The 22,383-nt window shown below is 49.2% G+C and overlaps 9 protein-coding genes across 9 annotated transcripts; 5 read left to right on the top strand and 4 right to left on the bottom strand.

The window, feature by feature from the left end:
- Nucleotides 1-1,148: 1,148 nt before the first annotated feature.
- Nucleotides 1,149-2,540, top strand: Aud_008968 (NAD(P)/FAD-dependent oxidoreductase; the record flags this gene model as incomplete). The annotated part of the gene is made up of 2 exons (XM_043293833.1): nucleotides 1,149-2,251; nucleotides 2,303-2,540. 2 exons carry the CDS (start codon nucleotides 1,149-1,151, stop codon nucleotides 2,538-2,540), a joined length of 1,341 nt encoding a protein of 446 aa, XP_043149768.1.
- A 278-nt stretch (nucleotides 2,541-2,818) lies between these two features.
- Nucleotides 2,819-4,348, bottom strand: Aud_008967 (fungal specific transcription factor domain-containing protein; the record flags this gene model as incomplete). Its single annotated transcript, XM_043293832.1, has 2 exons — nucleotides 2,819-3,289; nucleotides 3,338-4,348. The coding sequence occupies 2 exons, from the start codon at nucleotides 4,346-4,348 to the stop codon at nucleotides 2,819-2,821; spliced, it is 1,482 nt and encodes a 493-aa protein (XP_043149767.1).
- A 2,264-nt stretch (nucleotides 4,349-6,612) lies between these two features.
- Aud_008966 (NPP1 family protein) lies at nucleotides 6,613-7,494 on the bottom strand (the record flags this gene model as incomplete). Its single annotated transcript, XM_043293831.1, has 1 exon — nucleotides 6,613-7,494. One exon carries the CDS (start codon nucleotides 7,492-7,494, stop codon nucleotides 6,613-6,615), a length of 882 nt encoding a protein of 293 aa, XP_043149766.1.
- Nucleotides 7,495-8,560: 1,066 nt separating this feature from the next.
- On the top strand, nucleotides 8,561-9,139 carry Aud_008965 (uncharacterized protein; the record flags this gene model as incomplete). Its single annotated transcript, XM_043293830.1, has 1 exon — nucleotides 8,561-9,139. The coding sequence occupies one exon, from the start codon at nucleotides 8,561-8,563 to the stop codon at nucleotides 9,137-9,139; it is 579 nt and encodes a 192-aa protein (XP_043149765.1).
- A 376-nt stretch (nucleotides 9,140-9,515) lies between these two features.
- Nucleotides 9,516-11,247, bottom strand: Aud_008964 (uncharacterized protein; the record flags this gene model as incomplete). Its single annotated transcript, XM_043293829.1, has 2 exons — nucleotides 9,516-10,672; nucleotides 10,737-11,247. 2 exons carry the CDS (start codon nucleotides 11,245-11,247, stop codon nucleotides 9,516-9,518), a joined length of 1,668 nt encoding a protein of 555 aa, XP_043149764.1.
- Nucleotides 11,248-11,716: 469 nt separating this feature from the next.
- On the top strand, nucleotides 11,717-13,315 carry Aud_008963 (uncharacterized protein; the record flags this gene model as incomplete). The annotated part of the gene is made up of 3 exons (XM_043293828.1): nucleotides 11,717-12,008; nucleotides 12,069-12,198; nucleotides 12,256-13,315. 3 exons carry the CDS (start codon nucleotides 11,717-11,719, stop codon nucleotides 13,313-13,315), a joined length of 1,482 nt encoding a protein of 493 aa, XP_043149763.1.
- An 83-nt stretch (nucleotides 13,316-13,398) lies between these two features.
- On the bottom strand, nucleotides 13,399-18,109 carry Aud_008962 (uncharacterized protein; the record flags this gene model as incomplete). The annotated part of the gene is made up of 9 exons (XM_043293827.1): nucleotides 13,399-14,077; nucleotides 14,127-14,429; nucleotides 14,478-15,087; nucleotides 15,187-15,354; nucleotides 15,407-15,587; nucleotides 16,591-16,882; nucleotides 16,957-17,280; nucleotides 17,340-17,918; nucleotides 18,003-18,109. The coding sequence occupies 9 exons, from the start codon at nucleotides 18,107-18,109 to the stop codon at nucleotides 13,399-13,401; spliced, it is 3,243 nt and encodes a 1,080-aa protein (XP_043149762.1).
- A 332-nt stretch (nucleotides 18,110-18,441) lies between these two features.
- Aud_008961 (aromatic alcohol reductase) lies at nucleotides 18,442-19,391 on the top strand (the record flags this gene model as incomplete). Its single annotated transcript, XM_043293826.1, has 2 exons — nucleotides 18,442-18,474; nucleotides 18,525-19,391. 2 exons carry the CDS (start codon nucleotides 18,442-18,444, stop codon nucleotides 19,389-19,391), a joined length of 900 nt encoding a protein of 299 aa, XP_043149761.1.
- A 1,416-nt stretch (nucleotides 19,392-20,807) lies between these two features.
- On the top strand, nucleotides 20,808-21,832 carry Aud_008960 (uncharacterized protein; the record flags this gene model as incomplete). Its single annotated transcript, XM_043293825.1, has 2 exons — nucleotides 20,808-21,273; nucleotides 21,414-21,832. 2 exons carry the CDS (start codon nucleotides 20,808-20,810, stop codon nucleotides 21,830-21,832), a joined length of 885 nt encoding a protein of 294 aa, XP_043149760.1.
- Between the last annotated feature and the right edge of the window lie 551 nt (nucleotides 21,833-22,383).

Below are 22,383 nucleotides of genomic sequence, written 5' to 3'. Positions count from 1 at the left end.
TACATGCACTCCTGCCTCTTAATATGGCTTTGAACTGGGCCCCTGAGAGAAAAATCCACATCTTAAAGAGCTGTGAGGCCTTAGAATCTGTGGTCTGCACTTCAGCATGCTTAACGTAATCGGTAAGCGAGCGGCCATTGTAAGCGAGCATCCACCCTACCATGCAATATCAGCTGGTCCAAATCTGAAACTATTTTCAACTCCAAAAATATATATGTTACTAAACTAATGATTCTTATACTGCAGACATTACAATCACCTATGGCCTTGCATACTCTAGCCAACATAGGGTGCTATCTAGCAGAGATGAGTAATTGATTCTACACATGATTCAAACTCAATAACTAATCCATTTATATCTTATAAAGATATCCAAGCTAAAACCAGAGTAAATGTGTTAAACAATACCATCCTATAATGCCTGCCTCCAGAAATCAGGCTCTTGACACTAGCAAGTAAAGAAATGACCTTAAATCACTAAGGAAGCAGCTAAACCGCGTCTATAATAGGCTAAGGAGTGGGAGAATTAGGGTGTAGATAAGTTTTATAGGATTATCTAGAGCAATAAATGTTCTGTTGAACTTGGCCTTGGCTTGGAGGTTACGGCTGCTGGTGCGGGATGTGCTGAGATCTGGCTCACCCAAAAGGTAGTACTTTCATTCTATTGATGTTGTATTCATGGATCACGTTCAGTTGTATATGCCCGCTGATATATTCTGGACATGTTTTACCGCAGAGCACACTACACCACATGTTCATATAACTATCCCACATTAGACTGCGGCATATGAGGGAAGTATGTAGAATCCCTACTCAAAAATATTATCAAGACTTTTTCTCAACGACACGGATACAACCACAAACCGGAAATACAGATCAAAACATCTGCCGAGAACGATCCAGGATTCTGGGCTTTGATTGGCCAATTTGGATATTGAAGATGTGGAGACGGTCCGTGTACGGCCCGGTTTATCAGCCAATGCCGCCAAGCACACTGGTGTGTCCGGCTCACGGCCCGTGAAGTATGAGTTGATCACTGTTGTGTCTTCGATAGGGATATATAAATGTCAAGTTCTGCGACCAATTTGAGCAATGGAACCCAAAATCAAAGATCCTTCAATTTGACTCCACCTCAAATAACGAGAAACATGAACAGGAACGACCGCTTCATCATCGTTGGCGCCGGTGCCTTCGGGCTCTCCACGGCCCTAAGGCTCGCTCAAGATGGATACACCTCTGTCACTGTCGTTGATAGATGCATGCCTCCAGTTCCAGATGGGAGCAGTAACGACATTTCCCGCGTCATTCGATTTGACTACGGCGATCCAGTCTACGCTCAGATAGCCAAAGAGGCGTACGACCAGTGGAAGACACCCGAGTACTCAGAGGCGTTTCACCAGACGCCTTGTCTCTGGGTGTCGCAGGAAGGAACCTTGGAGCAACCTGTGCAGCCCCGTGCGGCGGAGTACAGCCGCAAGACGCGGCAGGTATTGACGGAAATGGGGCAGGAGTGGCATGCCGTTCCCAGTGTTGAGGAGGCGAAGCGAAGGTTCCCTGCTTTGAGTGGGAAGTTGGCAACGCCTGGCTTTGACGGGTTTTACAATACTAATGCTGGATGGGCGGATGCGGGACTAGCTGTTCAAAGACTCGCCAGTCGCTGCGTGGCAGCGGGAGTCAGCTTTATTTCCGGTCCGAACGGTCATGTCGTCGAGCTTGAGTATGGACGGGATGGAGTGGTTGACGCCGTTCGGACTATCAACGGCAACCGCATCACCGGCGACAGGTTCATTGTTGCCACCGGCGCCTGGACGGCGAGTCTCATCCCGTCTTGGAACTCGATGATGGCTACTGGACAGGTTGTTGGATGGCTCCGTCTGACACCGGAGGAGATGATTCGGCTTAAGGACCTCCCAATCTACTTCAACTTTTCAACGGGCTTCTTCTGTTTTCCCGTCCATGAAGCCACGGGGTACCTGAAAGTCGCGGTCCACGGGTTCGGGTATACGTCGCCACATCAAAAAGCCGTATCTGCACCCCCAAGCTCGGCTGTCTCTGCACGAGCCAACTTCATCCCCGCAGACGGTATGCAACGACTGTTAGCCGGGCTGAGGGATATCTTGCCCGAACTTGCGGAACGGGGATTCGAAAAAGTGGGTCTGTGTTGGTACAATGACACGCCTACCGGGGACTTTATTTTCGATTACCATCCTGAGCACAAGAACTTGTTCATTGCCACAGGCGGTAGCGGACAGTAAGTGGGCGCCGAGTATAGCCGTATGCAGCGGATCTGACTGAATCATAGTGCTTTCAAATTCCTCCCTGTCCTTGGGAAGTACATTGTCGGTAGTCTCGAGCGGAAGCTTCCGAGCGAACTACTGGAGAAATGGAAATTCCCAACAGAGTTCCGTGAACGGTTCCAAGGAGACGCATTTCAAGGTGATGGCAGCCGTGGAGGCCCCGAGAGACGAGAGATGACACCTCAGGAGCGCGAGGTGTATACTGCTGCAATGACTGCATCAGTCCGAAGAAGTAAGATCTAGAAGGTCACGAAGGAAATACATATGACCTTCGATGCTCGTACATAATGCATGAAACTGATTAGCCTAATGTGAAACGCTTCTTTGCTTGATATGAGCCAAGCATATCATGCTCCTTTCTTGCACAACGTATGAAATGGTCCAACGACAGTCATAAGAATCATTTCACCTCATACGCAAACACGCATAACGAGAAATACTCACTCACTCCTATGGTACAGACGGGGAGGATTACTGTCAGCGAGCCGAGATGTCGAATAGTCAAGGTAGGCGGGTTAGAATCATAACTGCTCCGGCAAAGAACCTCCAAAGAGCAACCAGTCCGCTGCATCAGGCAGTGCCAATCCCAGCTCGTCAGTATTTGATATCGGCCACTCTGGTGGAAGATATTGATCAAGAGAGTCTGTAGCGGATCCAGGCTCTTCAGCTCGTGGTCTTGGAAGATCAACCATTACCTCTCCTACTACATCATGTCCTGTGGATGAAGAATCATCCAGAGGCAGCGGCACAGACACTCCTCCCATATGCTGGTCGGATGAAGAACCGGAAGCATCGAATATAGATGCCTTAGCAAAGCTACAGGACGTGCCAAAGTCAAGAATATCCCACATCAAACGCTCGTCCTCAGCAGACATGCGAGGTAGATCAGACGAGGCTGGCATGCAGGGAAGAATGCCGGAGAACTCTTCCTGATTATCATACAGTGAACCATAGTCCTTGCGTCGTTCAGCAATTTTGTTTAACCGATGGGCCTGAAGAAGTATTAGCACTGCTACAGTTGCCAATTCGGGTTCACGCACCAAAACTCCCATATTCCCCCAGTACGCAGATAAACCAGTCACGAATGCCACAAGCGTTTCGTAGTCATTCTTGGCCAGGCGGGCAACTTGCTGCTTTTTACTCTGAGTATGCTCCAACTGGATCGTGGCTGCAATCGCGCAGAGATACCCGATGAATGGGTCATAGAGCTTGAAGCCCACCTCGGCCATCTCCCGCACAAACCGGGCAATCCATCTGGAATGGATGACGGAGCTCTCGTACGATTTCTGCAGAAAAGTAGAAGGTATGTGTTTCCCGTACTGGCGAAGCTTACCCGTGATGACGAATGGGTGGTGCAGCAATGCCTGTACCGAATGGAAGAGAAATTGAACGCATAGCCAGGTGGACAAGTAAGCACGCGAGCCCCGCTCCTCGCGCGCCCGTCGGCGAAAATCAACATTCACGTAGCGGTGTGTATCCGCGAATTGTGTTTGGAATTGCATCCAGTCCGATTCTAGACCTGCCCATGTCGAGCCTGACTGCCATGGGGGGCATCTATCCTCATCAGAGGGCTCGAACACGTACTCTGTGAGCTTACCCCAGATCGAGGAAAGCCGGATGAGACACGCCAGAATCCCGTCATCTACCTTTTCCCCTAGTTTTCCAGGCCCATCGTACAGTCTACCGCATGAGCTTGAGCATCCATGGTCTGTACCAGACGCATTCGGAGAAGGAAAGGGTAATGTGAAATGCTTGTCGCTAAGGCAGATTGAATAGGTCCGGGAGGCATTGTAATTGCGGTCAAGCATGAAAAACGCCCATGTAATGCGCTTCCAGTCTTCTTGATCAGCTCTAGTCTGAAGCGAGGTGTAGCCATCGCTTCTGTTCAGCCCGGCTGACTGTAGCGCTCGAAGTGCAAGGGCGACACTATTGTAACCTCGATCTGACCGACCATCGGCGAGATCTAGTTGCGCCATCAGGAACGTGCCCTGCAGAAAAGGAAGACACAGGTTGCCAGTTCTATACTGATTGGCCAGAATGCTCCAAGCCATATTAGTACAATCAGCTGTGTTTGGCGCATATGACCGCAAATCCCCAGAAAGTTTGCCGGCCAGACGAGAGGTAAGGGCGACGAGAGGAAATATGACCTCTGAAGGCAATTTTTCCGCGTCTTTTATCAGCTTATCTCGCGAGAAGACACAATATGGCTGGTCGTAAAAGTGATCCAGGTAAATCTCTACCTGAGATCTGATGTATTCCGGCTGAAATGGGACACTTAAGATTCATCATTTACAAAGTTCATCGCAACGGGAGTGAAAACCGCCAATGACATACCATGGCATCCTTTCTCCCGAACTAGGATTGTCTGTCCTTTCAGATGCTCTATCCATGGCATTGCTTGTCGGCAACCTCTCTCTAGTCGGAATAACATCAGCATGATTGAAGCCAATGATGAGATGCGTTTGAGATTGAGGAGAACGTACTGGAGAAGGGTCACCATCGCATCCAGCCTCTGTTCGATACGCCGGAACTGCTGAGCATTTGGCCCATTTCCTAGTAGCGCGTCATTTGGGGTGCGCGGTTGGTTGAGTCCTAAGCGAGCTCCCGATACTGCGCCATTGGCTGCCCGCTGCGCGTTGTATGAACAGCGCTGACCAAGTCTCTGACATAGTGAGCAAGTCGGCTTCTCGCCTGGACAACGAGCCTTTTTTCGACTTGACGCAGATATTGCAAGTTAGTTGCCTGCTTCATGGAATTGATGGAATCACGTGGGTAGGTGTTAACGGCCAAAATCGCCCCTCATCAGATGTACATACCGACATGGTCCGCATGCTTGACGTGTACGTTGTACTGAAACTTTATGGACAGTAAGATTGTCGTTTCCGGCATTCATTACGAATGGAAGTTACAATGGAAGGTCAGATTGTCGTCAATAGGAGAGGAAATTTGAAGAGCCACCATGAAGCAAATCACATGGGCTGCTATTACTGGAGCACGTGAGGAGACGCCTTGGCCAATCAACGTCCTCCAAATTTTAACTGTCAATTGAGTAACCACAGACATGATATTCAGATAAATCATCTCTTAGGAAGTACCTAAAAATAAATATGAATTGCGCTTGGTACCCTGTTAGCTCATAGTACTGAGGGTGTTCTGCAATCACCATCGCTGCATAGCCAGAGTTGTCCTTCTCTTACAACATGCTTGGATAAATGTGGCTGCGGCCCCCTGACCTTTACCTTAAAAGCGGGACAGGGTCAAGTGCCATGAGTGCATACGGCCGAAAGAGGCATCTGATCATGGAATAGTCAGAAATTGTTCTTCTCTCATCATTGCCAGTTTGTAATCGTATTATTATTGTCAATTAGCTGTTGTCAGTCCTTCAGACCTGAGAATTTCAAGTCATCTTATCCCTTCAGCTATTTAGTCTAGTCACCCTGCAAATGCGCAGTACCCTCTTATCACTGGTACGACTAACTGCTAACTGCAAGAGCGGCTCATTACTGATATATAAACTAGTCGTAACTTACTTCTAGCACGTACGGCCATATGGTGTGGAAAACAGGGCTTCCCGTCCGCTCAGCCGTACTTAAGCCCCGTGCCTTACGCCTATGCTAGCAAATAAAGTGGCTGAGCCTAGTGGAGAAACAGGAGATCGCCGCTTTTTGGTCGCACGATCCTAGGTGATAAGGGTGAGTGCGTAATAGTAACTAGGTGGTGTATCTTAATCAGAATATATTTAATTACTTCTTTCTTTCAATTCACTATTGATCAGTGTTTAGAAACTAATCATTCGACTTCTATTAAGTAGAAAAACATGTTTATTAGTCACTTACACCCTTTATTTTACTACAAAACTATTGTATGAGGGACATTTCATAACACTCTGAGAGTCAGGTCAAGCCATACTGCCTGTAGGATGTCGAATGTTAGGTAGTGTCTGAGGTGGACACCAGTTCACCTAAGGGAGAGATGGATAGTGAGAAAGGTGGTATTATTCATTACCAAGCTAACAACTAAGATAATTGAGAAGAAGAGATGGTAGGAAGAAGGATCTCCCATACCTGGTGATGATGTTATTCTATAGAAAAGCTCGAACTTAGAAGAATATCGAAGGAAATTGGACTTTCTGGATATTATGGGCCCGTTCCGGAACATGTTCTGGGTGATCTGTTGGGTAGCCCAGAAAACCCAGTGTATCAAGATAGTACTACATTGTGTCTCGGAATCGGTCTGACCTTCAATCTAAAAAAAACCATAGCCCAATCTGACCGCCGTCCACAATACGAACTGACAGCTATCGTCCATCCCCAATTCACCCCCTCGCAGCCCACGAAGGCACCTTGGGCTCCCACGGGTTAAAATGCTCATTATTCCTCGCATCCCACGGCATCCACTTATCCAGCTTCTCTCCAAGCCTATTCAAATCACTATGCGCACTGCCCCAGTTATTATTCAGCAGCTTCTGATTAAACTCGCAGGGCATCTTCTCCAGCGAAACAAGCGGCGCCCTAAACCACCGCCCGGTATCATTCTCAATCTTATCGTCCTTGGCCTCGGCCTTGCGCAGCGAGTGCGTACCCCCCGAACCGAGGTGGTACACGATCTTCGGGTGCGAGCCTTCGAACCGGACCGTGGACCAGTAGTGCGTCGTGTAGTCGCCGTGCGCGGACCACGAGACGAAAAACACTTGGTCGTTGAGCGTCCACACGATGACGTGCTCCCAGTCGTGCTTGTGTGCGTTTAAAAACCCATTGTCGATTTCAAAGTAGTACCCGTACAGATACGCGCACCAGCCGTGGTTGCAGCGCTCACGGACGTATGTCTGGCTGTGGTCTAGTCGGGCCTTGTCGCGGCATCCAAAGGGTGCGTAGGGACCGCCCGAGCGGATCCCAATCTCGCTGTCGCTGGCGTTGGCAGCGAAAACGACTTGCTCGTCGTCGGTGGCGGCTCGAACAATTGGCCCTGGACCTGGCGGACGGGGTGGAGCGAGAATTGGGTCGAAACCAGAGTTGACCTTGTAGTCTTTTCCGATGGCCGCGGTCTGGTAGCAGCTGTCCGTGTCGAAGTCGAGGACGGGTTGGAACTTGATGGCGAGGTCGCTGGCGGTGTCTGGGAACGGGGTGAGGAGCTCTGCTAGGCAGGTTCCTAGGAGCGGGATGAACAGGGCTAGTTTGGGAAGGTTGAGGGACAGCATTGCGAGTGCTGAGGTTTGGGGGGTTGGGTCTGCAATCTGAACTTGTAGAATCGTGGGTTTCTGAAGCGCTCCCAACCGCTTGATATATCATTCCAATTGCTGTCCTTCATTCAGAGACGCCATGCTTGTCGCAGCCAGCTGAATGCGATTAATTTTCCAACGCGCTTCGAAAGAGGCGAAGCCTCACCTGAATCGCAGGCCGTGTCCTCAATGCATGAGGGTCAGAGCGCCTGTCGTATTGTGCGACGCCACAAACACTTGGCTAATAAGTCGAGTGACACTGTAACATCCCTGCCGTGGATGCATACATGACAGGAACGTCATTATGCATATTATAGCGTCCCATTACTCTTCTAGAACTGGCGATCCCCACAAAGGCCGCCGTTTGCTTGGCATGGATGTTCAGCCCTAGCTACGTGGCTGGCCTGAAACTCATGACATGTCGTCGGCTATTTTGCCCTTTTATGCATGAGGGTGCTTAGATCAGCAGAGGTAATCCTCGATTGCCTTTTCTTTGCCCGTTCAGGGTCCCACCAGTAAGGATCTAGAACTGGTCGAGAACTGGCCATGTGTGTTCGGCTGCAATTCTCCCGAACAGATCTTCAGCCCAAGATGCTTCTCGGACCCCCACGTCATCCTCGCATCGGCGATTCCGCTTGCGCACTTCGCAATTCGCAGTCAGCGTCACTACTGTCCAAGCAGTTATGGCATGACCTTGCAGCAGCCAAGCACTGAAGTATACGATGCGGTGAACACTTGGGGGAGAAAACAGCTGATAGTGCTGACGAGAATGCCGGAGAACCCCGAGAGCTGAAATGCACTCCGGGCGCATGCAGGGTTTTCTGCTGCATAATACTATCTAGGGTCACAGTACCCGCACCTCAGCTGGGTTGACAGACTTCCCAAAGCCCATCACCCATTCTATATCACGAGGGTCTATAACTTGTCGCAGTTTCAGCGCCGGTTGCCCGATGAATGTTAAAGAAGAAACCTCGCCCGTTCTAATAGCAATTGCTCTTGTTCGTCCATGAACACTGCCTGCCTGCTCCTCAAGCGAACCTCCAAAATGGCGACACTCAAACAAAGCAACATTATCCTCCTCCTCACGAGTCTACTCTCCCTCCTCCACCTCGCGACATCCCAAAAAACCCCCAACGAAAACCTCGTCCTCGCCGACTGCGGTATCGGCCTTGGCGTCAACGGCGGCTCCACCTCCCGCGAAATGATCTACTACCCCGGCGACGTCTGGACGGGCAACGGCGCCGACACCAACAGACCAACAATGATGGTCAACGTCCCCTGGTCCGGTTCATATCCCTGGGGCCAAAAAGGCGGCGTGTCCGCACGCATGCCCAACGGCGACGTGTTTACCGTGCACATTAATCCGAACATCAAGGACCCCATTGCTGCGGGCGACGCGTGGCATATGTACGAGATGAATTTGCCGCTCAAGTGCTATAGTTATCATAAGGATAAGGTTTATAAGCTTGATGATGGCAAGTGGTGCTCGAGTGCCTATGTGTGCAATCATCGGGGCACGCCCACGCCGCATGTTAAGCCACCTCCGGCGCCGAACCCGGGACCTGCGCCGGTGAAACCGAGTCCGCCTTCCGGGGGTGCGATTTGTGATGTATTGAATAATTAATGTGTTGGTGTTGTTGAGGTAGGGGGGATTTGATGTGTGTTGTTATTTGTGGAACAAGGAAGGTGTTGAAGCGTTGCATGTACCCGCTCGATTTATATTTTGTCATGGCATGCAATGGTGGGCATTTGTAGTCCCGGTACTCTACTCTGTAAAGCTCGTTCTCATACGTCATATGATAGAGAGCCAGTTCTTTACCACACAGGAAATGACAGAACAGGCTGAATATAACAAGTTGAGCATAATCCCTCGAGTTAATGCGGCCCGCCCGATGGTTGATTTACGCATAGGCTTTGACGGTGGGGCCAGGAAAGCGTTTCGCATGGTGTATTAGTCAAGAAAATTTCGAAAATGGCTTTATATGTATCCAAAATAGCCTCTAAGAAGAGTACTGGCATTTTTTCTCTAATGCATCCCTCTCAAGAGCTCCCAGAGCCCTCAGTTTCTCAAGCTTTCCGGTCACGGCGACACCAAGATGAGCAATAAGCTCCTGCCTTGTCCAGGGGGTCAACTTGGTCACATCGTATCCATCATCATGGCCAGGAAAAACAGGCCTGGCGGATCCCATTGTCATCAGGAGACCATGCTCATAGCGAAGAGGAGTAGCGCTCAAATGCGGAAGCGGCGCCAACGTCCGCAGATACCCCAACGGCGTCTCGCCTTCCAGTGTTTCTGGCGGAAGGGCAGAGTCGACACTGGCCTCTAAGTCTGCAATGGGAAGCGAATTCGTCTTAAAGAATTTCAAGATGCCCATTGCCGTCCCACAGAGACTAGGTGAGACATTCCACCCCTGGCTCCAGCTGCTCTGGCCTTTACACCGTCGTAAAATAATACCCATAATTGCCAGCGCACCAAAATACGCTGTAGTGTAGTCGTTGATCACCATACCAGGCGGCCATTGCGGTCGCCCATCGCCAACTCCCTGGCCCATGAGATACATGAGCCCGCTCGACGCGCTACCCTGCATGTCAAAGCCGGGTTTCCACGCCCAGGGGCCAGAAGTCCCGTAGCAGCGAATGTGGCTGATAATCATACCTGGGTTGGCTTTTCTGATCTCGTCGTCAGAAAAGCCGAACTTGGCAATTGCTCCTTCGCGGTAGCTGTCAATCCAGACGTGAGCGTCACGTACGAGTGTCCAAAGGCGATCGCGGTCCGACTCTCGGTTGAGGTTCAGGCGGGTGGATGCGGTGCCCAGGTTTGCGTATGTATAGACAAACGCGTGCTCAAAGCCGTGGGTAAACATCACTTGGAGAACTGAGGCTCCGTGTTCGGCAAGAGTTCGGCCGGTAGCTGGGCCAGCGATGGCATGGGTGATGGCGATGACTTTTAGGCCCGAAAGAGGACGGGAAGGGTTTCTGGGGAGACCAGGCTGTGCAGGTCTAGGACGATGAGTGTCTTGATTGGCTCCTGCCCATTCTTTCACGGGGACGATCGGGAGCTTCGCCATGTGCGACCCCTGTGGATGATTGGTCCAGGCTACTTCGGACTGGCAGATCGCCATAGGCATATGAGCCTTGGCTGCTAGGGTTTCGAGATCTAGTTGTATGTCAGTATTAGCATATCTGTTTTGCAGCAGCCACACATCAGTCGGTTCGCACACCAGAAGCATCCAGTTTCTTCACGGCCTCCCTAACTCCGCTCTCCGTCATCGAACATTCCAGTAATGCGGTCCACTGATATGCCAAATCCACATACACAGCACTAAGGACTGCCCACTTCCCATCCCGAGTCTCGAAGATATTTCTCGAGAATGGGTTTCCAGCAACCACATCCAAGGTTACCTCTTGTCCATTGAGCGAAGGGGTCATACCAATATCAGGATCGATATAGTTATGGCCTCGACGAAGATCGATTTCCACAGTTTGCTGTTCGCCTCCGCGTGCTTGGAAGATCTGTGCGGCGGTGACTGCGCAGGCGAGCGCTGGAATTCCTCCAACAAGCGACAGGCATATCTTTTCGCTTTTTGTTTGTTCTGGTGGTGGAATTGTGCCTGTGAATTTGATACGCGGACCGTTTCCGTCGGTTGGAAGAGGGATGTTGAAGTCGCCTAGGATGTCGTTTAGGGCTTGGGCGGCAATACCGTGGGATGGATGAGTGTGGATAGTTGTCATGTCTGTAGATTGCCGGGAACGAAATAAAAAAGGCAATTTTGTTCTAAAGAACAAGCGTTCAAGCAGAGATACGGAAATGGAGCGCTCCTATATAACCGAAACTTTGTTATAAGATACTATTCTATGATGCGGATGTAGGCGGATATAGAATGCGGATATAGCGATCCAGACGTCGAGCGGATATTACGCGCATATAGACGTAGAAAATTACTTTTCCGAGTGTACACCCGGATCCTTTTTCTTGCAAAACCTACATTACCCAATAGTGACTGTCATACGAGTCCAATAAACGTAGCCGTCCCTATCCCCGCACTATGGACTGTCCCCGTGGGGAAATTGACAAGCAAATAGGCCAAGACGGAACGCCGTATTGTGTATATAAAGCTCCAGAGGATAATCATTTGCCTTTGTTCCTACACCATTTCCTATTCTGCCAGTGTGGGGATTATTTCAGGAATCAGAGAATACAATGGAGAAACCCGCAGGATACACAGTCCATTCAAACCATATTCCGGTTGTGAATGACCGTCACGTCCTCCGAAAGATTGATTTCTTCCTAATGCCACTCCTGATCATTACATTTATGCTCCAGTATGTTGACAAGGTTATTCTCAACGGCGCCTCTCAGTTTGGCATTATCGAGGATCTACATCTCTATACCGTGCAGGGATACACTCCTGGCCCCGAGCCACAGCCAATTCTGAGTCTACGGAGATATTCATTCGCTACACTTATCTTCTATTGGGGATGCGTGGCTGGATGTGTGTATTACCAACCATTCTCTATGAACATGATCCTGAGTAGCGGCTGACGCCCAGAAGTACTGCCCGCTGCTTGGCTGGCTCAGAGACTGCCTATCGGCCGGTATCTCGCGTGTACAGTGATTGCATGGGGAGTGGTTACTATGCTCACGGTTTTCGTGGGCAGCTATCATGGCTTCCTGGCTCAAAGGTAAAAGGGGGCAAACAGACTCAGCTTGGTGGATTATTGCTGACAAGGTATTGCTAGGTTCTTTCTGGGCGTTATCGAGTGTGCTGTAGCACCTGGATTTTCCATCATGATTGCTATGTGGTGGAAGAGAGCAGAGCAACCCCTCCGATACGCTCTGTGGTACACCTCTACTGGGCTAGGAGGTCTTCTGGGATCTCTTCTCATATTCGGAATAGGTCATATCCAGGGTAACCTCCGATCCTGGAAGTACCAGTATCTTATCCTTGGAGCCGGCACAGTTGTCTGGGGTATAGTATTAATTTTCTTTTTGCCACAGAACCCAGCATCCGCGAAGTTTCTAACACCAGAAGAGCGGCTGGCTGCGGTGGAGCGAATCCGTTTGGAACAGACCGGTATCGAGAATAAGGAGTTCAAATTATATCAGATCAAAGAGCTATTGAGAGACCCAGTTACGTGGATACTCGTTCCAACCACCTTTTGTCTTCATTTTGCAAATGGGGGCCTTTCCGGATTTGGCAGTGTGATTATCAGCAGTTTTGGCTATTCCCGTTTTCAATCTGTGCTGTTAACCGGAGCAGTTGGCGGAGGCGTCTTTGTTACATGCATCATAGTGGGCATCACCGGCACTTTTTTCAAAGACTGCAGAACATGGCTGGTGATCGCATGTGAAGCCTGCGTGGTACTGGGTGCCTGTCTGATGTGGAAGCTGAACTGGGACGCACAACGAGCCGGTGCAATCTTTGGATTTGTTATGTGTGGCTGGTTCGCTGGAGGCTACATGATGATTTTGGCTCTGGTTGGTGCAAATATTGCTGGGCACACCAAAAAGTCTTTTATGTCGGGTCTACTCTGGTGTGCTTGGGGGATCAGCAATGGTGTTGCTCCGTTGACCATCAAGAAGCCGGAGGCTGAAGAACATTATCCAACTTGCTTCTTGGCTATCATTGTGACAACAGTAATTGCAATTTGTGGGGCAGCTTCATTGCGGAGCTATCTTGTGCTTGAGAACAAGCGACGTGATCGTGAGTACGGGCCAGTTGACCAGACGGTGGCTATGCAGCTAGGCTTCGAAGACAAGACGGACAGGGAAAACGAGCTGTTTAGGTACTCTCTCTGAATTCTCTTGCTTTTTTTTTTCTCGAAGAATATGATCCGAATATCTTTCCATTTCTGCTCTATATATAATGCTCCGAAAAGGAATTATAAGTCTCCCATCCCTCCCAAATTGGCGCTAAATAGGCTTTCGAAGTCCCATCCTGTATGCGGAAAAACGCCGGAGAATACAGAATTAGGGGAGAGCAAGTCTCCAAAGCTCTCGCTATCCAAATCCTGAAGGACGGATGATCCACCATCATCTGCTTGCTGGTCCATAGTGGGGTCTGCTTGTGCCTGGGTATGATCCACATCTAGCACGCTGGCGATGAAGCCTTCATTTGCCCCTGGTAGAATCCACTTGATGTACTCCATAGAGTTGATTCCACTGGCAGCCGCCAGAAACAAGATTGATCGCCTAGAATCATTGAGCGCAGCGCCCCATCTCATTCGCTCAAATTCCAGAAGTGCCAAGGCATACGCAATTGCGCGGCCGGCCTCGTCGTATGAGACCTCACCATACCAAAAGGCATAGAAGAGAACCAAAACCGATGTCATTATTCTTCGTACTTGGCGCCAAGTAGGTGGCAACTGATTGGATCTGTGAGCACATTTCCACAGTCGATCAGTTGCGGGAGAATCTGCCCTCGCTATTGCCAGGATTGATGGGCCGAGGACGTCGAAGTATATTGAAAGGAGCATCTGCGCTGCTCGGATGCAGATACTGAGCGACGACAACCAGTGTTCGTTGGACATGAGGAAGGGTGTACGAAGCATGATGCGGGACCTGTTGAGGACTTTAGCGCTGGAAAAACCGGTCTAGCTTAAAAACTTACCAGAACATGTGAACTTGGGCCAAGCTGGCGTAGCGTGCTTCGAAGCCTTTCTCCTCCTGCGCATTGCTGAGAAGCGGCTGGCCAAGGGTGAAACACGCCTTGCCGATGACAGATTCTAGGCTGATGACGTTGTCGTAATTCAAGGAAGAAGTGTGCATTGCGTCCAGTACTTTTCCATTTAAAGTCACTAGCTCCACTAGATTCTTGAGCTCCGGGGTGGCTTGTCGGAGTGGTTCGAAGATAACAGGATCGTAATCGGTTGGCTTGATGCATGGCGCAGTATTATATGTCATGGCGCAGTACCTAGGAGATGCTTAGCAAGTAGCAGCGAAGGAATACTACGGCACATACTGATCCGTAAAATACAGCGCCAAATAAAGCCTGGCAGTGTGCAGCGGGTTATGGCTCGACCCGCACCTGTTAATGCCAATATCATGAGCTGCCTGCACAGCTTGGGCAATCAACGCTCGACAACGATTGGATGTCCCAGTTCGAAGCACACAAATATGCTGAAGAAAACTCGCAAGGACTAGATTCAGCGTTGGTGGGCCGACGTAGTCCTCGGCAGTCTTCATTGACAGCTCGAGAAATGCCAGTGGGACTTCAAAGTTGCTCTCATTGAAGGCTTTATATATGAGAGCAGAAAAAGCAAGAGCAGCAAATGCAAGAGCCAGGCCATCTAAGCGAGCGCTGGTGCTCCCGACATCGATTTTTTCTATGGTAGTGTCTGCCGAACTGTCCATGAAGAAGGAGGCTATTGAAGATTGGACTTGGGACAAGTCGACGAGGTCGATTGGTGTGTCTTTCAGCTGCTCCATAGAACCGATCATGTGTTGTATTTTTTGAAGATCTAGGTCTGATAGAACCGTAGTCGAGTTCGCTTGTGGTTGCAGGTTTGGAGGGACAACCTTGTTGAGGCGAGAACGCCGTGGCTCGATGAGATGACATGTGAAATCATAGTCTATTTTCCGGTGTGAGAGAAAGGCATGTATGGTGACGAGTATACATACTAAATCGTTTTCTTGACTCTATGCGGACCATATAGACAGCAATCTCGAACGGGTTACGAGATGGTTGTGCCTCTGCTTGCGATAGGTGTTGAACGTTGGGCGCTTCATCGCCTCCAAATGACTGAAACGAATCTCGACTTGCAGAACCTTGAAATGCAGCTGGATAGTTGTGTGTTTGAGGTATTGAGGCGCTCGTTTGCCTCGACGCACGATTGGGCCTGCGCACTTTATTTAACTTGATTTATGCCAGATGTTCTGTCTGCTTTTTACCTTGCCCTATCTCGGACGACGCAGCTTTGGCCATGCTTAACACATGCTGTACACGGATATGGGGGTCGACAGCGTCGCTTGGTGTTTCGGCAGCGTTCACAGGCTTTCGCAGATCGTCGACTTCCAGCCATTCCGACCGAGCCCGCTCTAGGCGTCTGGCATCGACTGGGAGCTCGTGCGGCTATGAGTTAAGCCTGGAAATATATCAAAATCTGCCATGGCCACAGACAAGCAAATGTTCAAACCTGCGAGCACAGAACGTAGAGCAATAAACAAATAAATCCGGTCTCAACCTCCCGGTTCTATGACCGAACCTCAGTCCAGTGACTATGATCCGGGGTAAGGACTGTCCTTGTAAAACAGGTGAGGATGCGGGGAACGCTGACTGTATGTTGGTCTCCGACCATTACCATTACAGTTCTACCAAAATTACAGAGCGGTGAGCGAGAATGGATTAGTGCATTTCTGATTTATCTTCTGGTAAAGAAGTTGCAAGAGTGTGTATGTCTAACTGATTTCGAAGACTACTGTATTTGCTAGCCCCAGTGAGCTCGCACTGGGCAGCAGTCCTGCCACATGCCGATTTTGATTCCCAACCACAGGACGACGATGACAGGTCGTCGACCCAAATGTAGCCACATCATTTCACAGTTTCACTTTTATATTGAGCTCAATTATCTCGTTATGCGCCAGTCCCGACGAGGCGAAGAAATGTATAGTAGGCGGAAGCTCATTCAGTTCAATATCATCCAAGTAGAGACTATTTAGCCTGCTTATGTAGAAATGCTTGCTCTCATTTTTATACATACCGCTCTTGTCTACTCAATTCATTTTGACTTTACGGATATATTTTTCCAGACATGCTCCTCCAATCATTACACTCTGCCCCAAACTGTGCACGTGTGTACCTGACATATGAGAGAGTACAGGAGCTATCGGAACATTGGCTACAGAGCTTGACTCTATTCATGATTCTTACAGACCCAATCGACTTCGGCACCAATCTCCCGTAAATCTAAATACTAATCAGAGAAAGTTTTACCTGGCCTCTACAGCTTTTAAGATTCGCGGCGTTGTGTCCTCGTTAAGAAGGCCAAGATAACGCTCTATTCACGCGCCGTTAGCAAACCCAGTCCTGGAACCTCTTGGGTCAACGTACCGCAGCATAACCACCTTGCTTTCACCATTTTTAAGAATTCTCTAAGAATCCGTAACTTTCTCAATGCCTCAGTTGAGTCAAATTCCATCCACATCCTCTCTGTCACCAGGCCCGCCGCTTTGTACACAAGAAATGTGATAAATGGAGGAAGGCGGTCCAAGTCTATGGCTCGTGTACCACTGACAAAGGGGTAGACCGTGTCAGTTATGGTGGTGAGAATGGAGTTTAGAGATGATGTGGCAAGTGATTGGCAAGTGAAAGTTTGTCCATCGGTGATCTGAGCTTTGGTACCGTTCTCGTAGGCCAGGAGTAAGCCACTGTGCAACATCAGCATCGAAGCGAGGCGAATTTTTCAAGAAGACCTAGGAGAGAAGAACGCGGCTCAACTAACGTATCACAAAGTCCTAGTCCGCCGGAGTATATCTCGTCCGCATCTTCAACCTCTTCTATTAGGAGCGTGCGGAGGCTATATGACGTCTCCACCAAAAGCCCTATTTCTTCCACGTTGAATGCTTGTTCTGAAGTGGGGTTGTGTAGCACGTTGTGTATGTTATCAAGAAGTGTGGACGCTTCGAAGGTACGGGAGAGTCGCCAGAGAGGGCTCCTTGTGTCTTTCTCGAGCCTGGTGGGCCAGGAGGTTTTGTTGGGATCATGGACATCCTTGGTGAGAGAGCGAGTGAGAGAGGGATGATGTCCAGATTGTATTGTTACGTATCTAAAATAGGTCAGTACAGCGAGTAGTAATAGTTTCATGGGATAAATGGAGGCTTGCACCTGTCCAGAATACGGATTGCCCACCCGATTAGTACAGCCTCCTCTCTCTCTGACTCATCAGTAGTAGAGGATGAAGATGATGGATATAAGTCAGGGTGAACTTTAAGCGCATCGGCAGCTCTGACAGTAGTCCCAATAGAGATGTAAGCTGCCGGGTAGAAGCCATGTGCAACTTCGAATAGAGTGATCAAAGTCCTTGCTTGAACGATCTTGAACGAGGTGATACCGAGTCCTTCGATCACTGCTATCCAGCTCTTGGCATGTAGGTACGCGGACTGAAGTTCAGATAGAGTCCCGTCTCCTGAAGAGGGAGGCGGGAAAGTACAAAGCAAACTAATGCAGAGGGCAAGGAGCGTGTAATCCAGGGAAGCTTCGTTCCAAGATGGCGGGAGCTGATCCTGTAGTGTTTGTGCGATAATAGGAAACCAAGGATGGATGGATCGGATGTATGTCGAAAAAATATCGCTGGGGGCTGATCTGAGTTTCTTAGCGATAGCGTCTTTGATATGGCCCGGATCAAACGTTTCAGAGAGGAGCTCTGAGGACGATGGTGTCGAACTTGGAGATGATATCACCCGTCTTTCATAGTGACAGGCTTGACGAAGCCTAGAGTCTGGGTTAGGAATTCCACGGCTACCAAATACTAATTCACCAAGCACTCACCTCCGGCATAGCCCGCATTCAGGAGTAGCCCTATCGCATCGCCTCTTCTGGGACCTACATCGTGTGCAAGCCTTTCTGGCAAGGTGCGCCCGAAGGCGATCATTCATTCTGACGAGTTTATCCTGCCTAGGTTCAACGGATGGAATGCGGAATGTGAATCGGCATTCCGGCGGGAAGTTCAAAGTGATAAATGCTTAGTCATCGGAGTTTGCGGTCGCGACTCCGGCGGGATTCTTGGAAATAGAGCGGAAACAGTGCGGACTTTCATGGACATAGGTGCGGCTTTATAGTAGACTCTTGGTAAGGTGCTTGGAATGCTTTGTAAGATCTGTGCTTGAACGTGAATATATAATGGTCTTATATCCCGCGATAGAAGTCTCTCCGTCTTTCATTTTCTATCCTCTGAAGCGCTCTCACAATAACACTGGTTTTAAGTACGATGCCTAAGATTGAAACTGTTGCGATAGCTGGTGTAAGCACTCCGAATAACATATAAGAGCCAATGGCTGATACTTCCTATAGGCTTCTGGCACCCTCGGACCCTACGTCTTCCAAGCACTTGTCAATGCAGGCTTTCGGGTCTCGATTCTCACTCGTTCTCGGAAACCTGGAGCATATGCCTCGAACATCAACGTCTTCGAAGTTGACTTCAATTCAGTGAAGTCGTTGACCGCTGCCCTTGAAGGTGTTGACGCTGTCGTATCCACTGTGGGTGGTGCAGCGGTCGACAATCAAACTGTGCTCATCGACGCCGCCATTGCCGCAGGAGTGAAACGTTTTATTCCTTCTGAATTTGGCAGCGTTACCACCAATCCGAAGCTCGAAAATTTTCCCTTCTACAGTTCCATGTTTAAGATTCGGAAGTATCTCCAGGAAAAGGCAGCAGCTGGAGAGTTGTCATGGACAGTTCTTGCATGTGGCGCCTTCTTGGACTCTGTGTTGAACACTCCAATTCTGCTGGACTTTCAGAACCATGCTGTGACCATGCTCGACGAAGGCGACAATCGGATCAGTTCTACCTCCTTGCCTGTGGTTGGGAGAGCTATCGTTGCAATCCTACAAAACTTTGACGCCACTAAGAACAAAGTCATACGCATATCAGAGGCAATTTTGACTCAAAACCAAGTGCTTGGGTTTGCAAAGGAGCTTAGGCCTGATATCAAGTGGAGGACTACCAACGAGCAGACAAGCGTGCTTTTGCAGGAAAGTCTGGAACAATTTGGTGCCGGTGACTTCAGTATGCCGGCTTTCATGAAACTGCTGAAAGGCACCGCGCTCGCTGGTGATACTTATGGTGGGGCATTTGATGTGACGGATAATGAGCTGCTGGGCATCAAACAATTGACACCAGCAGACCTTAAGAAGCTTATCGCCGAGAAGCTTGCCTAGAGTAGAATGGTAGGACCTGAGAAGGACCCCTTTGCAGCAAGTGACTAGAAATCTCAATAAACCCTGTATGTTAGCGCAGACAGCAATTGCTATGACCTCTACTTGAATGAGCTTGATTGCATTTTACTATAATTTGATTGGCCCGACGTTACTCCTTGCTCAACTTTGGAGTGCCTTTACTTTTTAGGATATTATCTCTAAGAATGTCTGATCACAGTAACAGACGTTAATACACCTTGATTTTTTGTTCATTGAGGATCCCCAACAGTGAAACATTCTGTGGTAATTGTCACGGGTTAGTAAACGCCACTGTTGATGAGCTTTTATCAGTAGGTACTTGGTTGACCTTGAGTTGATTGGACAGCTAACTCTTTATTAGCACCGCTTTCTAGAGGAGGGCGTTGATCAATGTTACCTGCAGCCATTTGCAATTTTGTGCAGGTCTGCATAACTGTTCTAATAGCTGTTGATATTCCTCATCAAGGAATCAATGGCATGATGACTTGAGTCAAGTGCTGTGGTTTGAGGAAGTGGTGGTAGATCGTGTCACTTGCGTAGGATGATTGCTTCTTTTCTGTCAGAGCGAGCTATGTCACCATCCGATGCCTTTAGTTATATGACACATTGATTTAGACATCGGCAAAGACTCTAAATTCCTTCACCTCCCCTAATGAGGACCATTTATCTTTCTGCTGCATTTAGATGCGTCTTTCTACCTCTTGATGATGAAGCTGTAGACGTCCTACTACAGTCGGTACCAATAAGCTAATACGTATGGTGTTCAGTCTTAATATAGATCAGTTGGTGAAAGTCCCTCTTCTAGACAGATGCTGCCGATTGTAGGCTCTTTGATTTGAAGAGATCTCTGACCATCCTGATTTCTACATCATATCTAAGCCCAAGCTTCCAAGTACAAGGCTGTCTCACCATTACTGCTACTCCAGAGGGGAGAAGTCAATGCTACTCATTCATACGCTTTTTTTCTCCCAGGCCCTTTAGTTAAGAGATATTTCATTTACCTAATTTGCTGCAACTGTTGTCCTTTATCAGATGGAGCAGATTCTGGGTATGTAATGGTGTACAATATACAAGAAATTTCCTGGCCGGAGCTCATCAATTCCTGCGATGATCAACACAATCGCTAGCGACAGAAAGTTGAAAGACATCCTCTTGCCCGATCTTTTGCTTGTACTGATCAGCAATGATACACGATGGGTTCTGACCTCGGCTCATCGTGTAATGTATAGTGTGGAGCAATTTCATAATTACAATTCATCCTGTAATAACGACTCTCGACCGTGCGGAGATAATATCGGAAGTCGCCGTTTTCCACGATTTAAAAACCATGGATATTCTCTCAAACGATCGAAAACTATATTTGATATCGCAGTTTTCAATCTACCCTGTCCTCACACCATGCTTCCCTTAACCGATCAACAATTGTCTGCCGGCGCCGCTGCATGCCTAGAGTTACAAAGAACAGCGCAAGATATCCACTCGAAACGACCGTTTGCCGCGTTGCTGCTGGCGCCAGATAATAGCACCATTGTGATGTCCTCTCTGTCTCTGTCGCACGTCCGACACGCCGAAGCTGAACTGGCTCGCAACGCGGCGGATAATTTCGCGCGCGAGTATCTCGCCCAGTCGACGCTCATCTCCACCTGGGAGCCTTGTGCGATGTGCGCGGGCACGGTTTACTGGGCGAACATCGGACGGTTGGTGTATCTGGCGTCGGAGAAAGCCTTGCAAGGCATTGTCGGGGAGGGAAATCCCGAGAATCTCACATTAGACTTGCCTTGTCGGACGGTCTTCCAAAGTGGCCAGACTGAGGTGGAAGTTATTGGGCCGGTGAGTGGATGGGAGGAGAAGGTGGTGGCGGACAGTCGGAGATATTGGTCCAAAAGCCACTAGAAAGAATCTGATTTTTGCGATGATTGAGCTGCTTTTATTTGAATTATTTAAGTACGGTTTCTAGGGATCTCCCATTATTGACTGATTATATCCCTTGCGTCAACTCCACAGTGAGACCTAACCCACATTCCTCATCTCTCGGAGACACAACTACGATCGTAATACCGAAAATTCTGCTCCTTAGTCAATCATCTTACCAAGCACTCTACGGCTTGGTTTATCTCTTCAACGAGGCCTTCCCGGTCGTCTTCGGTCCTGGCAAGGGCCACGGCTTCAACATCGGCGAGCAGGGCCTCGCCTTCCTCTGTATGGCCATCGGCCCCATCATCGCCTTCTGCTTCTATCCCCTCCAAGAACGGTACTACCTGCGCCGAGTCAAAGAAAGCGACGGCAAGGGCGTCCCCGAAGCACGCATGTGGATGGCCCGGCTAGGAGCGATATTTATTCCGATCAGTCTCTTTTGGTTCGGCTGGACAAGCTACCGATCCGTGCACTGGATCGTGCCCATCATCGCCTCGTCTTTCATTTGATCAGGCATCTACATTGCCATCCTGAGTATCCTCAACTATGTGGTGGACAGCTACCAGACCTGTTCTGCTTCGGCGTTGGCGGGTGTGATCCTTGTGAGGAATTTGTATCTTTCCGACGTGAGCTAGAAATGCCCTGCAAAGCCTTGTGACGTAGCCAATCCATTGCCCCTAAGCGTCTCACGTTTTCGGTCCGGACATTGGGTCCGTCTGCTTTAACTGGCGCTATATCTATCCGTACTGAGCGGTAGTCTATAAATGTCAGAGGAGGAGAGGTCTTCCTCGCTCGCTCGCTCTTCAATCCCACTGCCAATACTGACGCAAAATATACCTTTTGTCTTTTTCGCTCACTAGGCACGGTGCTTTCCATTCTGCAATACAGGTTTCTAGATCAGGAACAAACCAGACTGTTTCGTACGACTGACAGTCACCTGGATGCTCTGATTGAGGAAGCCAATACACCCAATCTCAAATCCGCACCGGCGTAGTATGCTCTAAGTTACTGCTGGGGAGAGGACAAGCGAGTCAAACCGATCAGTCTCAATGACACAGTT

Source organism: Aspergillus udagawae (genome assembly GCF_001078395.1).
Source record: "Aspergillus udagawae IFM 46973 DNA, scaffold_7, whole genome shotgun sequence".
Lineage (NCBI taxonomy): Eukaryota > Fungi > Ascomycota > Eurotiomycetes > Eurotiales > Aspergillaceae > Aspergillus > Aspergillus udagawae.
This window is presented reverse-complemented; position numbering and strand designations above follow the sequence as displayed.